The following is a 15,181-nucleotide window of genomic DNA, read 5'->3' as shown; positions in this document are numbered from 1 at the left end:
CCCCTTCCCCAACACCCACCCATGAAACAAAACAATTGATGAACAGAATTCAGTTAAAGGGAATGAAAAGGGTAGACCTTGTGGAGGCCTGCCGTCAAAGCCTAGCTGTGTCAGTTGCACAGGAAGACACCCCTTTTCTTCCTATTACAAGCAATCAACATAATGGAACATGATGATTAATATCAGGAAGCGTTAACAGCTTAATAAAAAAATTGCATAAAAGCCAAATGTAATAGTGCAGAAAATTTAGCACCAAATCATTTGCAGTTTATGTAAATTGAAGAGTTCTTTACCTGCTGCTTTCTTTCTGTTCCGCTAATCAAGTCATTTTTTCACAAGACAATTTGAGTTTTTTTTATAATGGACTGTTGATAAATCAACTTAAACATTAGTAACGTCTGTCAGTGTTGAACAGCAGAAAAAAAACGTCCACGCAAGCAAATACTGTTAACTATGGTTAGCATTTTGAGGAAGATTAGGGAATGATTTGCCAAGATAAAAAGCCTTAAAATACCATGAATAATAAATGTACAATGGATGCTTTATGCAGCAGAACATGCATAAAAATGGCATTCATTGTATACAATTACACAAGATATATTCAGTTTAAAATCTATTAAATTATAATGTGTACACATTAACATTACAGCAGATGCGCTAAAAATTTTAATCTATATGATTTAGCATTAAATATTAAATTGTTGAACAACATATAGACAATTTAAAGCACGATAGGTTTGGTTATCAGATCACTGATGGATAAAAGATGTGGTCAGGAAAAGTTTAAGGTGCTTTTGAGGATTTAGATTTATCAAGAAATCCTTTTCGTAGCAGCAGGGATGGCCGATATACATGTTGTAGAAACACTACTTATGTTTAAGCAGGCAAATCATACACTTTGAAAACGAGAAATTCTTTTTTTGCAACAATATAATTTGGGTTATCTGTCCTGCAGATAAAGGGTTACACCTTAAATTCTCAGCAGCCCTTAGAAGTGGAGGATAGCAGTTCACTTGCTGCACGGTATTCTAGAAAAAATATGAACAAATGAGGAATTGTACACCATCTACACTAATCAGGACCGCGAGAGTTAAAGGGGAACCAGACGGTCCCTATTACATAGTCTGAGCTATCCCTTATTTAAAGTCATGTACTGGTGAAATCATAACCTACATTATTTAATCGACTTTGTTTTCATTCACTCTCAGCGAATAGCATAAAACAAAAAAAAAAAATAGCTTCATCAGGTAATGAAAGCCAGACACTGCACTCAATACACCTCCTTCAAACATGTTAGGGGAAGAGCGTAGAAGTGCAAAACACCAAAATGTTGATTTTTGCTTTAAACTCATCACCGCGCTCTTACTTTGGTGTTCATATTCTGTGAAAACTCCAGAATGGTGTCGACTCTTGTCCAGGCATCTGGATGTTCTTTTAAGTGGGTTAATACTTCTTGTGCCATTCTCTGCTGTGAATAAAGGAGAAAAAGACATTGTAACCACACACTAGTTATGTACGTTCTACACCAAAGACCTTGAACAGTATAAAAAGAAAAAAAAACACACACCTGATGCGTGAAAGACCTCTAAAAGTAAGGGCATGCTGATATACTGAATGGTAACAGTTATAAACATTCTCTGGTGTGAATGGTTAGGCTAGCTATACATTCATAAAATTGCTAAACTGCTACTATCACATCTAGGTGCTGCTGCATTGGGGACTAGTCACGGTCTCCATGCTGCTTGTATGCCCAGACTGCCTTCACCAACATCTCATCTAAAGGTCAGGGGAAGAGTAGAAAGCTTCCTTGCTGACTATCATTGTTTACCTCCAGAGAATAGAAATCTGTAATGGTCATGTGATGACTACATTTATCAGAGCTGCATGTTGTACGAGTCATAGATCTGTGTGCATCACATAACCAGGACAGATTTTTATCCACAAAGTAAATAAATATATCTATTAAATAACAGCAAAAACACAGAAAAATAAAGTTGAAGTATTAATTTGATAATTATTTATTGTACAATAAATGTTCTTATTTTTTAGACCAAAAATACATTTTAAAATAAAGTTCCAAAACTGATTGTCAAATATTACTCAAAAATGTGTTTCAATTAGTAACTGGGATAGATCTGGATAACTTCTAAAAGGTATCCTCATAAATAGTAAATTAAAAGGGGTATGCCCATCTCCAAGATCCTATCCCAATAAGTAGTAGCAATAATATTCGCAAATACCTCCAATTAGAAATGTAATATAAATGTTTGATTCCCCATGTCTCTTCCCTCATGTGCAGGCATAGCAGGAAATTAGGTACCCATGGTTACCACCACTACCAACTAACTCATTTTATCAGTGGTCGTAACAATGGATACCCAAGGTCCTGCAATGCCTGCACATAAGGAAAGAGACATAGTGAATCAGAAAAACTACACTGCATTTCTAAAATTCAGACTACTACTACTCACACCTACTACTACTCACACATTAAAATTAGTGATAATGATTAGTGATGAGCGAACAAGCTCGTTTAACCCTTTAAATGAGCACGCTTGGGTACTCGCTGAGTAGTTTCAGCCAGGGCTGTGAAGTCTGTAAGCCAAACCACCGACTACTCAATTTCCATGACTCCATCTCCCTCATACATGGCTTATGTTTAAGTGATAAATTTACTGTAGCAGATTCATCTCAGCTAAAAGTCTAGACCCTTAAATCAGGAATAGGACAGACATTTATAGGACATTTCATAACTTTCCCAAATTCTTGTGAAAAAATATTCACCACAAACTGCATTGAACTACTGTACCCAATTTATTATGTATTTTAGGAGTTGGAACCAGTCCATTTTATACAGACTCCACAGCCCTGCCTACTACATACTGGGATAGGATCTTTAGGATCTTGGAGATATGAATACCCCTTTAAAGGTGGTGTTCAGACCAGCCAGTATCAGCGGATGTTGAGAGAGAAGGACCGTGCGACTGGAGTTCACATGCCCAACACTTATTCTTTGGCGTCTGGTAGTAGCCAACATCCCTCTCCCCTATAGAGCACATCAAAACGCGGCCAAACATTCATGTGTATGAGGGACGGAAGAGACAGCAGTCAGCCAAACACTCGTCTGCGTTGTATGGACACCTGTAAGGAAACTATTTCATTTTTAAAAACACATGTAGATAGTAGTTCACTTCCATGCATCATGGTGTATTTAGACAGGCAGACTAACGGGCCATTTAAATAGGCTGATGAACACTCCATGAATAAGCTCAGCTACTGCCCACAGGTAATGGGTCTCCAATCTACATAATCTAGATTGCCACTTTTGGTCACTAGTTGTAAAATTACCCATCACGCTGCGGATTTAATGAGTTTCCGCCGCGAAAACACATTAAAAATGCATGTTAAGTTGTCTGCCATATTTCCCAATGATAATCCGCATGTGGTGTGCACATGCTGCAGAAATTTCAGCTGCGGGTTATCATTGCGGAAAAATACGCAGCAAGTCCATTAATTTTGCGGAATTAAGGCGAAAACGCTGCCATTGACTTGCATTGCACCGCATAACATCCTAATGCATACAAGTATGCTTGCTGATGTTATGCGATTCAATGCGCGGATGGTACCTGGGTCTGGAGGAGGAGACTCTTCCAGACCCAGGTACCATAGTACCTGTAGTTAAAAAAGAATTAAAATAAAAAAACATTATACTCACCTTCCGATGGCCCCCGGTCTCTTCAACGATGCGTCCTGGCTCCCCAGCAGTTCGCGATGGTGTAAAAAGACCTTCCATAACGGCATTTAGTCATGTGCTGGTCAAGCGACCGCTGACGTCAGAGGTCGCGTGACCTGTCACATGACTAAATAACATCACGGCAGGTCCTTTTACACCATCGAGAGCCGCCGGGGAGCCAGGACGCATGGCTGAGGAGACCGGGGGTCATCGGAAGGGTGAGTATAATGTTTTTTTCCTTCTTTTTAACTTTTTTTTTTTTTTACTATCGATGCTGCATTTAAAGCAGCAGATGGTCACACAATATAAATCTATGCCGGTTTTATGGATTTATATTGTGTGACCAAGTTGTCAAGCACTTTTCCAAGTGTTGTTCAAAAGTGCTTGACAAAACGCATGCAGAAATGTATGTTAGGCTATGTGCCCACGTTGCGGACCTGAAGCATATTTTTTACGCTTCTCCCTGGCGGGAAAATCGCATGCGGATATTACATGCGGTTTTCCCGCCAGGTAGAAGCGTTTGTGAGGCGTCTTTGCATGCATTTCCGCATGCGGGTTATCAAGCACTTCTCCAAGCATCACTTGGAAAAGTGCTTGACAACTTGTTCAGAATGGTAAAAAATAAAAAAATAAACTTTATACTCACCTTCTGATGCATCCTCTGCCCCATCCGGAGTCTTGAGCGGCTCACGCTGTTGTGTGCAGGACCTGCGGTGACGTCATTGAGTCATGTGGTGGGTCACATGACTCAATGACGTGGCAGGTCCTTCAGACAACAGCGCGACGGAGGAAAAACATCAGAAGATAAGTATAAACTTTATTTTATTCTTTTTTTTACAGGTTCTTTGGTACCCAGGTCTGGATGAGAGTCTCCTCTCATCCAGACTTGGGTACCAACCGCACATTGATTCCGCTGCGCTTCCGCAAAATTAATGAACATGCTGCGGATTTTTGACCGCAGCATATACGCTGCGGAAAAATCCGCAGCATGGGCATTGACATTGCGGAATGCCATTGGGGACCATGGGGTGCGGATATACATGCGTTTTTCAAGCGTTTACGCTGCGGAAATTCCGCAGCATATACGCTTGAAAAATGCTTCTATCTTGCAGAAAAAAACGCATGTAAAATCTGCATGCATTTTTTCTGCCAGGGAGATGCAGAAACGCTCAGGAAAAATCCAGAGCATTTCTGCATCGTGGGCACACAGCCTCAGGGAGGTCTTATGGGAGCTATAACATCAACATTATGGTAGAAAAAAAAAATAGTTCCTAGTTACCTGTGCACCTTCTCCATGGTATAAGCAATTCACCACATTGTCCAAAAGGTTGATGTCCAGTTTCTGGCTGAAATCCAGCAGCTGTCGAGCTGCATGGTCCGCTAACATGGTCATAATTGCTGGCATAGATTACTGCAATACAACATATTGCATGTTAATATATAAATACATGTAGGACAAAAAAAAATGCACAGACATTACAGACCACTTTCTTCTATATTTCAGAGTACCTGTGATCAGATTCATGCTGCTTGAGCCACAAGCAGGCATTCAGTGTCTGACTATATTACTGCAGCATTTCAGAGCAAAAATACTTTGAAAATCTGGGTCGGGACAAGGAGTCTTGCCTGACTACTCCAAAGCCGAAGCCTGTGGGCTTCAACACATTTATCCCTTTAGTAGACAGGGAAATCCCTATTAGTCTAGGGACGCATGGTGGGGACAAGCTGCCGGGCTAGTCAGTTGAGACGTGTAGTCCCCAAGATAGAATTTCAAAGTATAGTTCAGCTGAAACGCTTCAGCTTAACATTTAGGGTATGTGCACACGATCTGGAGCTGCTGCGTGCTTATGCAGCGGCCAGCTGTTCCAGCATAATGGATGGGATTTCTAGAAATCCCATGTCCACTATGAGTCTCCGTGCACCTGCGGATCATCAGCGGAAACTGACATGTGGCGCATCTTTCAGGTCCGCAGCATGTCAATTTCTCTTGCAGGTCCGCATGCGGACTTTCCCCATAGATTTACCTCTATGAGGAAAGCCCACAGGTGAAAAAAAGGGGCGCTGTTTATTTGCATAATGAGCGGAAGCTGGTGGCGGTTATTCCGCAGTGTTGGGGCCGCAGGCTGGTAGGCATCGTGGGCACATAGCCAGACACAGATTCATGGAGCCTGTGGCTCGGGCAGCATGAGAAAACAGGTTCCCTTATAAAATTATATAAATTGCCATTTTCCACAGTACAGTACACATCAGAATACTACACAACTTATATAAACAGTACATACAAGCCAAGGTAACACCAAAACTAGTCACACAGTGAATAAATAAAGAGTGCACATATAAAAAAATGATTACGCTATTTTCACACACGTTGTGTTTTGCTGCATATTTTTATGTAAATTTTCAGCTGTGTCTAGCAGTACCAGCAAAGTCTATGAGAAACCAGAATTCTCTGTTCACACATGTTGCTTTTTGTTTGCTATGTATTTTCTGCCTTGCTTTCGTTTTTGGAAAATAGAGCATGTCCCTTCTTTCAGCGTTTAAGCAGCGTTTTTTCACCCATACGAAGTAATGGGTGGTGAAGAAAAAAAAAAAAAAAAAAAACCTGCGTTTATGGAAAAATAGAATGGGATTTTTTATATTCTTTTTTTTTCACAGAACTTTATGTACATGCCTAAATAGAAACAGAAGAACAATGAAATAAAAAGCTGCAAAAACGCATCAAAAAACACAGGAAAACCTGCATTTTTGATGCAGCAGTTTTCCTGTCAGAGAAAAGTTGTCAGCAGATTTAGCTGCAGAAAAAAAAACACAACGTGTGTGAACACAGCCTAAATGTTTTCCCTTGGGCTCTGTCTCAGTGATCACCGCCGACCTGACCTGAATGTTCTGTCTCTGTTCAAACTGCCATTGTAACCACTGTGTGGGCAAAAAGCACATTTGCCACATGGGGGAGCCTGACGTTTTCATTTTATAGCCATCACTGATATTCATAATGCCTAAACCACAGGTAACATGTATCAGAACCTGGCTGCATGATCGCAGCTACAGCGTTTCAGAGAAAACAGTTTGAAGAACCCACTGAGGACCATAGGGATAGACGTGACTAGCACGCCGCCGCCCCGCACTACTCTAGGTGATTGACAGGTCTATCCCATGTGTCTACGAAATGGGAGACCTGTTCATCACTTGGAGCTATACGGGGAGAAGCTAGTCGGAGTCGTGCCTCTTGTCCCAGGTCTGCTCTTTTCAGCTAAATTCTCTGGGTGCAATAGCGCAGCCAAATTGGGCACCATAAATCGACTAACAGGTTCCCTTAAATCCAGTAGTGCACAGGAAAACTGCAAGTTTAATTGAACGAGATACAGATGCAGCTGTAGTTACAGGCAGATGCCGGCTATGTAACACAGCCGGCGTCTGCCTAGTACGAAGCGGTCTCAGCTTCTGAGACGGCTTAAAGTATTCTTATGCACAATTTGCATATGAAAACGCTAATTATTCAGGAATGTAGTAACACAAAGAAGCTATAATGGTTGCGAGGACACCACGTTTATTCTTAATTATGCCAGACGTATTATTCAGTAGGCCCAGGGACATGAGCTATTGTTCAAATGAGTCTAAACGTAGACTCCTGTAGTAAGTTGAATTTATGTTTGTTGATTTGTTGAATGGTTGCCGACTACCTATAGTTTCAGTCCTTGCAGCTTATTGTTCTACTATCCTTGAGGGACAAAGGCGCAGGTTAATTGAACAATGTTTGTCATTTTGGTGAATGCCTGCTGACTACCTACTTTATCAGTACCTGCAGCTTTTTCTGCAAACATTGAAGGAAAAAATATGCAGGTTAATTTAACACTCGAACAATGAGAGATGACCTCCTTCCATCTCCCCCGAAACCTGTCCATAATGGCCTGAAGGACAGCTGTGGGTATAAAAAGGGAGCTCTCTTTCTACAAGGAGACACTAGAGAACAGTAGCCAAGAGTCCATGGCTCCAACAGGAAGAATACAGATTTGATACACTGCCCATCACTGAACCCATGGAGATATTTGGAGAACCCAGATTGGGACAATCAGGTCACCTGGTCTCGTACTTCAATGGCCTGTCAAGCTTCCTGCTACTTCCTCTGGTTGGGGTAGTTGGCCCTGGAAGGCCCAAAGTCACTTATGTTCTAATTTCCGGGGAAGCCAGCGGAAGGATGAGACTATCATTTGCACAATCTTGTGTATTTGATGGGACTGTACTAGGTTATTGACTGTTGGTGATCCAATAGAGTATCACCCCATTGTGTTACCCTCACCCTGTGTTGTGTGAGTAGTATTATGCCGACGGGAATGAAGTACGAGCGTTCAGTGGGATGAGCCCTGGTACATGTGGTCTTTTTAAAGACAGGTCAGCCAGCGGACAAGAGCACCCACTGACCCTCATGTCCCCACAATGGTGTTGATGGATTTACATTTCAAAGACCAGCATGCCCATTAATGCAATTTAGGTGGGCTGACCTTATGGAGTTCCCCCTTTAAGGCTGAGTTCACACGATGCGTTTTTCATGCGTTTCCGCGGCGTTTTTGCAGTTGCGGAAACGCATGAAAAACGCATGGTAGAAGGGCAGCAATGTTCCCCAATTGAAATCCGCATGTGCTGTGCCCATGATGCGGATTTTTCCGCAGCGTAAACACTGCGGTCAAAAATTCGCAGCATGTCAATTAATTTTGCGGAAACGCTGCTCTTTTGCCGCCATTGACTTGCATTAGACCGCATGGAATCCGCATCACTGTATATGTTGATGCGCTTTTCATGCGGTCTAATGTGCGGATGGTACCCGGGTGTGGATGAGAGGACTCTCATCCAGACCCAGGTACCATTAAAAAAAAAAGAATAAAATAAAAAATATATATATTCTCACCTTCTGACGGCCCGCGCTGCGTCCTGCTGGCTTCCCGGGCACTTCGCGGTTGAATGAAGGACCTTCACTGACGTCAGAGTCATGTGACCGGGTCACGTGACGCTGACGTCGGAAGGTCCTAAAGTCTTCACTGCCGGCAGCCGGGACCGATGAAGCAGGACACCGGGGGCCATCAGAGGGTAAAGTATAGATTTATTTTTTATTTTTTGACATTCACACACTATATAAATCCATGCCGGTTGCATGGATTTATATAGTGTAAAGTTGACAAGCACTTTCCAAGTGATGCTAAAATCGCTTGGGAAGCGCTTGTCAACCCGCATGCGGAAATGAAAGTGAAGACCGCTTCATTTCCGCATGTCCCTGGCAGGAAACCGCATGTACAATCCGCATGCGTTTTTTCCTGCCAGAGAGATGCAGAAACGCTCAGGAAAAAATCCTGAGCATTTCTGCATCGTGTGCACATACCCTAAATGTGTTTACCCAACATAGAAAGTGACAGCATATATTGATAAGCCCTCATGTTCTAATTTGGAGGGGTCTGAACAGACATGACTACAAGCAGCTCAGTCTTTCCAAGTACATTGGTGCACTATATTCACTTAACCTCTCATCCCAATCCAGATCACATTTCCAAAACTTTCTCTACTCATTTGTTTTAGAGCTGTAACAGATTTTCTGCTTCAGCCTTCTCAATGAGGATTCAAATAAGACTTCTAAAATGCTAAAAAGCACAGGTAGTGGATATGCTCTGCTGTGGACATGACCCCAAAACTGTGTATGTCACAAACAAGTTGTAAAATCTATATGAAAACCTTTACAATCTCTTCTAAATCATCCAATCTCAGATATGGCGGTGTACTTTAAACCAATGTATCAACGGACTCAAATATTTGTGGATTAAAAACAATGCATAGATGGGAAAGGTAATGCAAAATTCAAACTCTAAATACAATTTAGTACAAGAGCTACGATTGGTATTGGCTTTTATGACATCTTTGCAGATATAATAGCCTTCAATCTTCTGGGAAAGATTTTTGAGTGAGTTCGTGGAAATATTTGCCCATTCATCCAGAAGAGCATTTACGAGGTAAAACCCCAATATTGGAAGAAAAGGCCGGTCTCGCAATCTCTGCCTCCATGGACATCAATTTATGCACAGAGGCACTATTATGCTGGAACAGAAAAGGGCCTTCCCCAAACTGTCCCCACATAATTGGAAGCATACAATTTTCCAAAACGCACTGGTACATGGAAGCTTTAATATTTTGCTGCACTGAAAAATGCTTAGGCCAAATACTGAAAAGCAGATGCACCAAATTTTTACAAATGGCACAATGCTGTCAGGCTGGTAACGTTTTCTGGTATCCGTATGTGACTCAGCTTTCCCATCCTGATTTCAATGCAGATTTCTCTCTGCTCCTATATATATACTAATGGTATGTTTTTCAAGCAACATCAGCTACCCCCAACTCATTTATGACCTTGTTGACTTAGACTTTGACTATCCAGCATCTGTTTCAGCCTTAATCAGCTGATCAAGATGAGCACAGACCACTCCCCTCTGGTTCATAGCTGCATGCATTCTGTTACAAATATATTGTGGTCTAGGAGTCTGTGTCCATCACCTTAAGTGTGAGAAATATGAATTAATCTTGAATTGAACCTGAAGTGAACTGAAGGTAACTGGATACTAAGTAACAGTTAACAATGTTTGTCTTTGTTCTCACTCTCACCCTCTTAATGCTTCACCTTTTCCAACCACCCCTAATCCCTACACTAAGTAATGAACTCTTCATCTCTCCTCAGAACTATTCCTCAACATTCGATCCTGTGTCTCCAAACACAGACAGCCACCTCATGCCCTCTCGTGCTCCCACCTACTAACACTTTCTCTGCTCCTCCTCACTGCCAACAACATCTCTCCAAATGCTGGCTCTTCTCACCACATCCCTACAATCACTTCCAACTCCTACCCACGATCTATCCCAAACTCTCGTAAGCCTTCTAACCTTATACCCATCTGCCCAGCCCCCACTTCCCCAGTCCCTCTAACAAGAGATCTATGGAATGCTCGCTTTGGCTGCAACAAACTTTGCTACATTCACAATCTCTTCATCACTAACAAGCTTTACTTCCTCGGTATCACCCACTCCGACACAGCCTCTCCTACTGCACTTTTGTACGGTAATTTCCACCTTTCCCACACCCCCTGCCCCACCGACAAGCATGGTGGAGGAATAGGTTTCCTCCTAGCAGATAACTGCTCCTTCACCCAAATCCCACTGCCGTCCTGTTACTCTCCCCTCTTTTGAGGTGCACTGTGTGCGCATCTACTCCCCCTCCAACCGGCATTTATCGCCCCCCAGGATCAACCACCACCTTTGACCACTTCATTTCCTCTCCAATGACATCCCCACTATCCTCATGGGCGACTTCAACATCCCCATTGACACCTCCCTCCCAGCTGTCTCTAAGCTTCTATCCCTCACTTCCTCCTTGGGCCTTAGGCGGTGTGCCTACTATGCGTTTTTCAAGCGTTTTTGCTGCGGAATTTCCACAGCGTAAACGCTTGCAAAACGCTTGATAATCCGTGCCCCATGATCCCCAATGAAAATCTGCATGTTCTGTGCCCATGCTGCGGAATTTTCTTGCGGAAAAATCCGCAGCATGTTCATTATTTGTGTGTTTCTGCATACGGATTTGAGGTCCCAATGCATTTGAAAAACACAAGTCAAATCCGCATGTAAAAACGCTGCAAAAACGTGTGTAAAATCCGCAAGCGTTTTTACTGCCAAGAACATGCAGAAGCGCTGCAGAAATTTTCTGCTTCATTTCTGAAACGTGGGCACATACCCTTAGGCTGTTTGCCCACTATGCGTTTAAGCGTTTCCGCAGCGGCAATTCTACCAAGCGTTTTTTTAAGCGTTTCTGCGGCGGAAGGTCTGCAATGTTCCCCAATGATAATCCGCATATGCTGTGCACATGCTGCAGAAATTTCTGCTGCGGATCATCACTGCGGAAAAATCCGCAGCACTACCAATTATGTAGCGGAATCGCGGCGTTTTGACTTGCATGACTACGTGTGCACATGCAGATATTCAGGTTAAGTGCCCACGATGCAGAAATGCTGCAGATTTTTTCCGCATCTCCCTGGCAAGAAAAACGCACGCGGATTTTACATGCGTTTTTCCTGCCAGGTAGAAGCGTTTGTTAAGCGTTTTTGCATGCATTTCTGCATGCGGGTTATCAAGCAAGTTATCAATGCAAGTCAATGGCGGCAATTACGCTGCGTGTCCGCAAAATTAATGGACATGCTGCGTACTTTTCCGCAATGATAATTCGTAGCGAAAATTTCTGCAGCATGTGCACACTACATGCGGATCATCATTGGGGACCATGGGGCACGTATTACCAAGCGTTTAAGCATTTTCGCTGAGGACATTCCGTAGCAAAAACAAATAGTGAGCACGCAGCCTAAGCGATTCAATGTGCGGATGGTACCCGGATCTGGAGAAGAGGAGACTCTCCTCCAGACCCGGGGACCATAGTACCTGTAAAGCTGCGTTCACACATTGCGTATTTGCTGTTTTTGTTTTTTTTTTACGCGCGCGTATTTTCCTGCAGTTTTTACGCAGGTAAAAAAAGCACCTCCATTCACACACTGCGTTTTTTTACGCATGCATTTTTTCTGCAGTGTACATTCAACTGTATTATGGCCACCGGACACGGATTTAAAAAAAAAATAGATCCAATACTCACCTCTCCTGGTTCCAGCCGATGCTGCGGTCTCCTCAGCGCGCAGTGTGAAGCGCCGGACATCTCATAGCAGTGAGTGCCCTGTACTGACGTCATACGTCGAGTAAAATGATGGGAATGGAAACATCTTCTGACGCTACCTCCTCCATCACCATTGCTTGCCCTGGGCCCCCTCCGGCTGTCAGTGTGAGCAATGATGATGGAGGAGGAAGCATCAGAAGACGTTTCCAATTCCATCATTTTGTGCGGGCGAGCGGCCGGGCAGTGCGGGTGCTAATGGGAAGAAGCAGGGCCCGCTGCGGTGAGGCTCACGGATCCCATAACAGTGGAGTGGCCTGCTGCCATTAGCGGTACACCACTGCATATATGCACACATACACACATTACAACACATGGACTTACCCTCTCTGCAGATGATTCCACATGATGCAGCCTCCCATCTCCCAGGGCCCGACTGCAGAGTGTTCTTGCAAAGAGCGGGAGAGAGAGCACAGGGTAGGCAGGGAGAGAGAGCACAGGGTAGGCAGGGAGAGAGAGCACAGGGTAGGCAGGGAGAGAGAGCACAGGGTAGGCAGGGAGAGAGAGCACAGGGTAGGCAGGGAGAGAGAGCACAGGGTAGGCAGGGAGAGAGAGCACAGGGTAGGCAGGGAGAGAGAGCACAGGGTAGGCAGGGAGAGAGAGCACAGGGTAGGCAGGGAGAGAGAGCACAGGGTAGGCAGGGAGAAGGGGCCATGCTGGGAGCAGCTGGTCTGCTGGAGCTACAGGCCGGAGCTGGTGGGCGGAGCCTCATCGCCTGCACCTACGGACACTGAGGCATCATCCAGCCGCTTCCAGCATCTGCCGGTGAACCGATCAGCTGATTTACAAGCCGGCCAGCTGACAGTCAGCTGATCGGTTCACCGGCAGATGCTGGAAGCGGCGGGACCGGACCGGACGCCTCTCCCATCAATCGAATAGGTGAGTATCCATAGTTTCTCCTGCACCTCCGTAAAAAAGCGCTGGAATTATGCAGTGTGTGAACACCGCTGCATAATTCCATCGCTTATAATGGGCACAATATGTGAGAAAATTCTTTACGCACCGCGGCCTGCGCTAACATGTCAATTCTTTACGCAGCTGCGCTTTCGCGCTGCGTAAAATCACAGTGTCTGAACTGCAAAGTGAATTTCCCATTCACTTTGCTGGCAGACACAAGGCACATTGCTTATTTTGAAAAAGCGCACGCAAAAATACGCTATGTGTGAACGCAGCCTTAAAATAAAAAAATACATTATACTCCCCTTCTGATGGCCCCCGGTCTCCTTAGTGATGTGTCCTGGCTTCCCGGCAGCTAGCGATGGTCTAAAAGGACCTGCCATCACGTCATTTAGTCATGTGACGGTCACATGACTAAATGACATAATGGAAGGTCCTTTAACACAACCGCGAGACCGGACACATTGGATAAGAAGATCGGGGGCAATCGGAAGGTGAGTATAATGTTTTTATTTTTTTACCCTTTTTAACTAACTTGGTCACACTATATAAAATCCATGCCGGTTGCATGGATTTATATAGTGTGACCAAGTTGTCAAGCACTTTCCAAGTGATGCTAAAATCGCTTGGAAAGCGCTTAACAACCCGAATGCGAAATCGCATGTGCAAAACGAGTGACAAACGCTTGTCCTTGGCTGAAAAAACGCATGTAAAATCCGCATGTGTTTTTTTCTGCCAGGGAGATGCAGAAACGCTCAGGAAAAATCCAGAGCATTTCTGCATCATGGGCACATAGCCTTACTCAGTGGTCTTCCGCAGCCACCCACTGGACCTCATCTTCTCTGTTCCCTATCTAACTCACCTCTCCCCCCCTTTCTGACCACAACCTACTTACATTCTCTACCCTCTCGTCTCCAGGGCAACAATTCCCACTCCGCAAACTTGCACACACTCGCAGAAATCTTAAACACCTTGAATTACACTCACTCTGAATCTGTCCTCCCTCTTACAGACATCAGTTCTTTACATGACGCAGATGTTGCTGCCGCTTTATATAACACCGCAACAGCTGCAGCTCTCAATTCGGTCACCCGCCTCACACATTCCAAAGCTTGCACAACAGACAACCCTGGCACACCAGCTTAACTAAAGAACTGCGACGGGCCTCCAGGGTTACTGAGCGTAGATGGAAAAGGTCCCACTCCAATGAGCACTTTCTCGCATTCAAACAGTCCCTCACTACCTTCAAGTCCACGTTCACTGCAGCAAAAACACACATACTTCTCATCTCATCTCACAACACCAAACTATTCAACAACTTCAATTCTCTCCTCCGTCCCCCAGTGCCTCCTCCCTCTCCTCTTATTTCAGCCGAAGACTTTGACACCATCAGACAAAGCTTTTGCCTAAAGTCCCCACAGCCCCTCCCCATACCTACTCAATCCTCCTCCATAAACAGCTTCTCCACCATTACAGAAGATCAACTTTCCTCTTTACTCTCCAAATCACACCTCACCAACTGTGAACTTGACCCAATCCCGTCTCACCTCATCCCAACCCTAGCCCATCTTTTCAACCTGTCACTAACTGGCTTCTTCCCCTCATGCTTCAAACATGCCTCGATCACACCCATCCTCAAAAAGCCCTCCCTTGGCCCATCCTCTGACTAGCTATCGTCCCATATCACATCTCCCCTATGCCTCAAATTTACTGGAACAGGTTCCAACGACTTGACCCTATCCTGGATCTCCTCATACCTAACAGACTGGACATTGTGTCTCCCATTCACACACCAACTCCTCATCTCACCC

General features: G+C 44.1%; 1 protein-coding gene across 1 annotated transcript in view; it reads right to left on the bottom strand.

Moving 5' to 3' along the window:
• The window catches only part of XPO1 (exportin 1), a 59,136-nt gene that overhangs the window by 29,865 nt on the left and 14,090 nt on the right, over positions 1-15,181 (bottom strand). The window contains exons 2-3 of the mRNA XM_073672309.1: positions 5,013-5,144; positions 1,367-1,468 (exon numbers count right to left, since the gene is read on the bottom strand). Coding sequence (XP_073528410.1) covers positions 1,367-1,468; positions 5,013-5,138 — 228 coding nt within the window. The 5' untranslated portion in view covers positions 5,139-5,144. The remainder of the gene's footprint in view (positions 1-1,366; positions 1,469-5,012; positions 5,145-15,181) is intronic.

The sequence above is a fragment of the Phyllobates terribilis genome, unplaced genomic scaffold (genome assembly GCF_046119375.1).
Source record: "Phyllobates terribilis strain yellow unplaced genomic scaffold, ASM4611937v1 Scaffold_3__8_contigs__length_932513732, whole genome shotgun sequence".
Taxonomy (NCBI): Eukaryota; Metazoa; Chordata; class Amphibia; order Anura; family Dendrobatidae; genus Phyllobates; species Phyllobates terribilis.
Note: the sequence above shows the minus strand (reverse complement) of the source record. Positions and strands in the feature narration are given on the sequence as shown.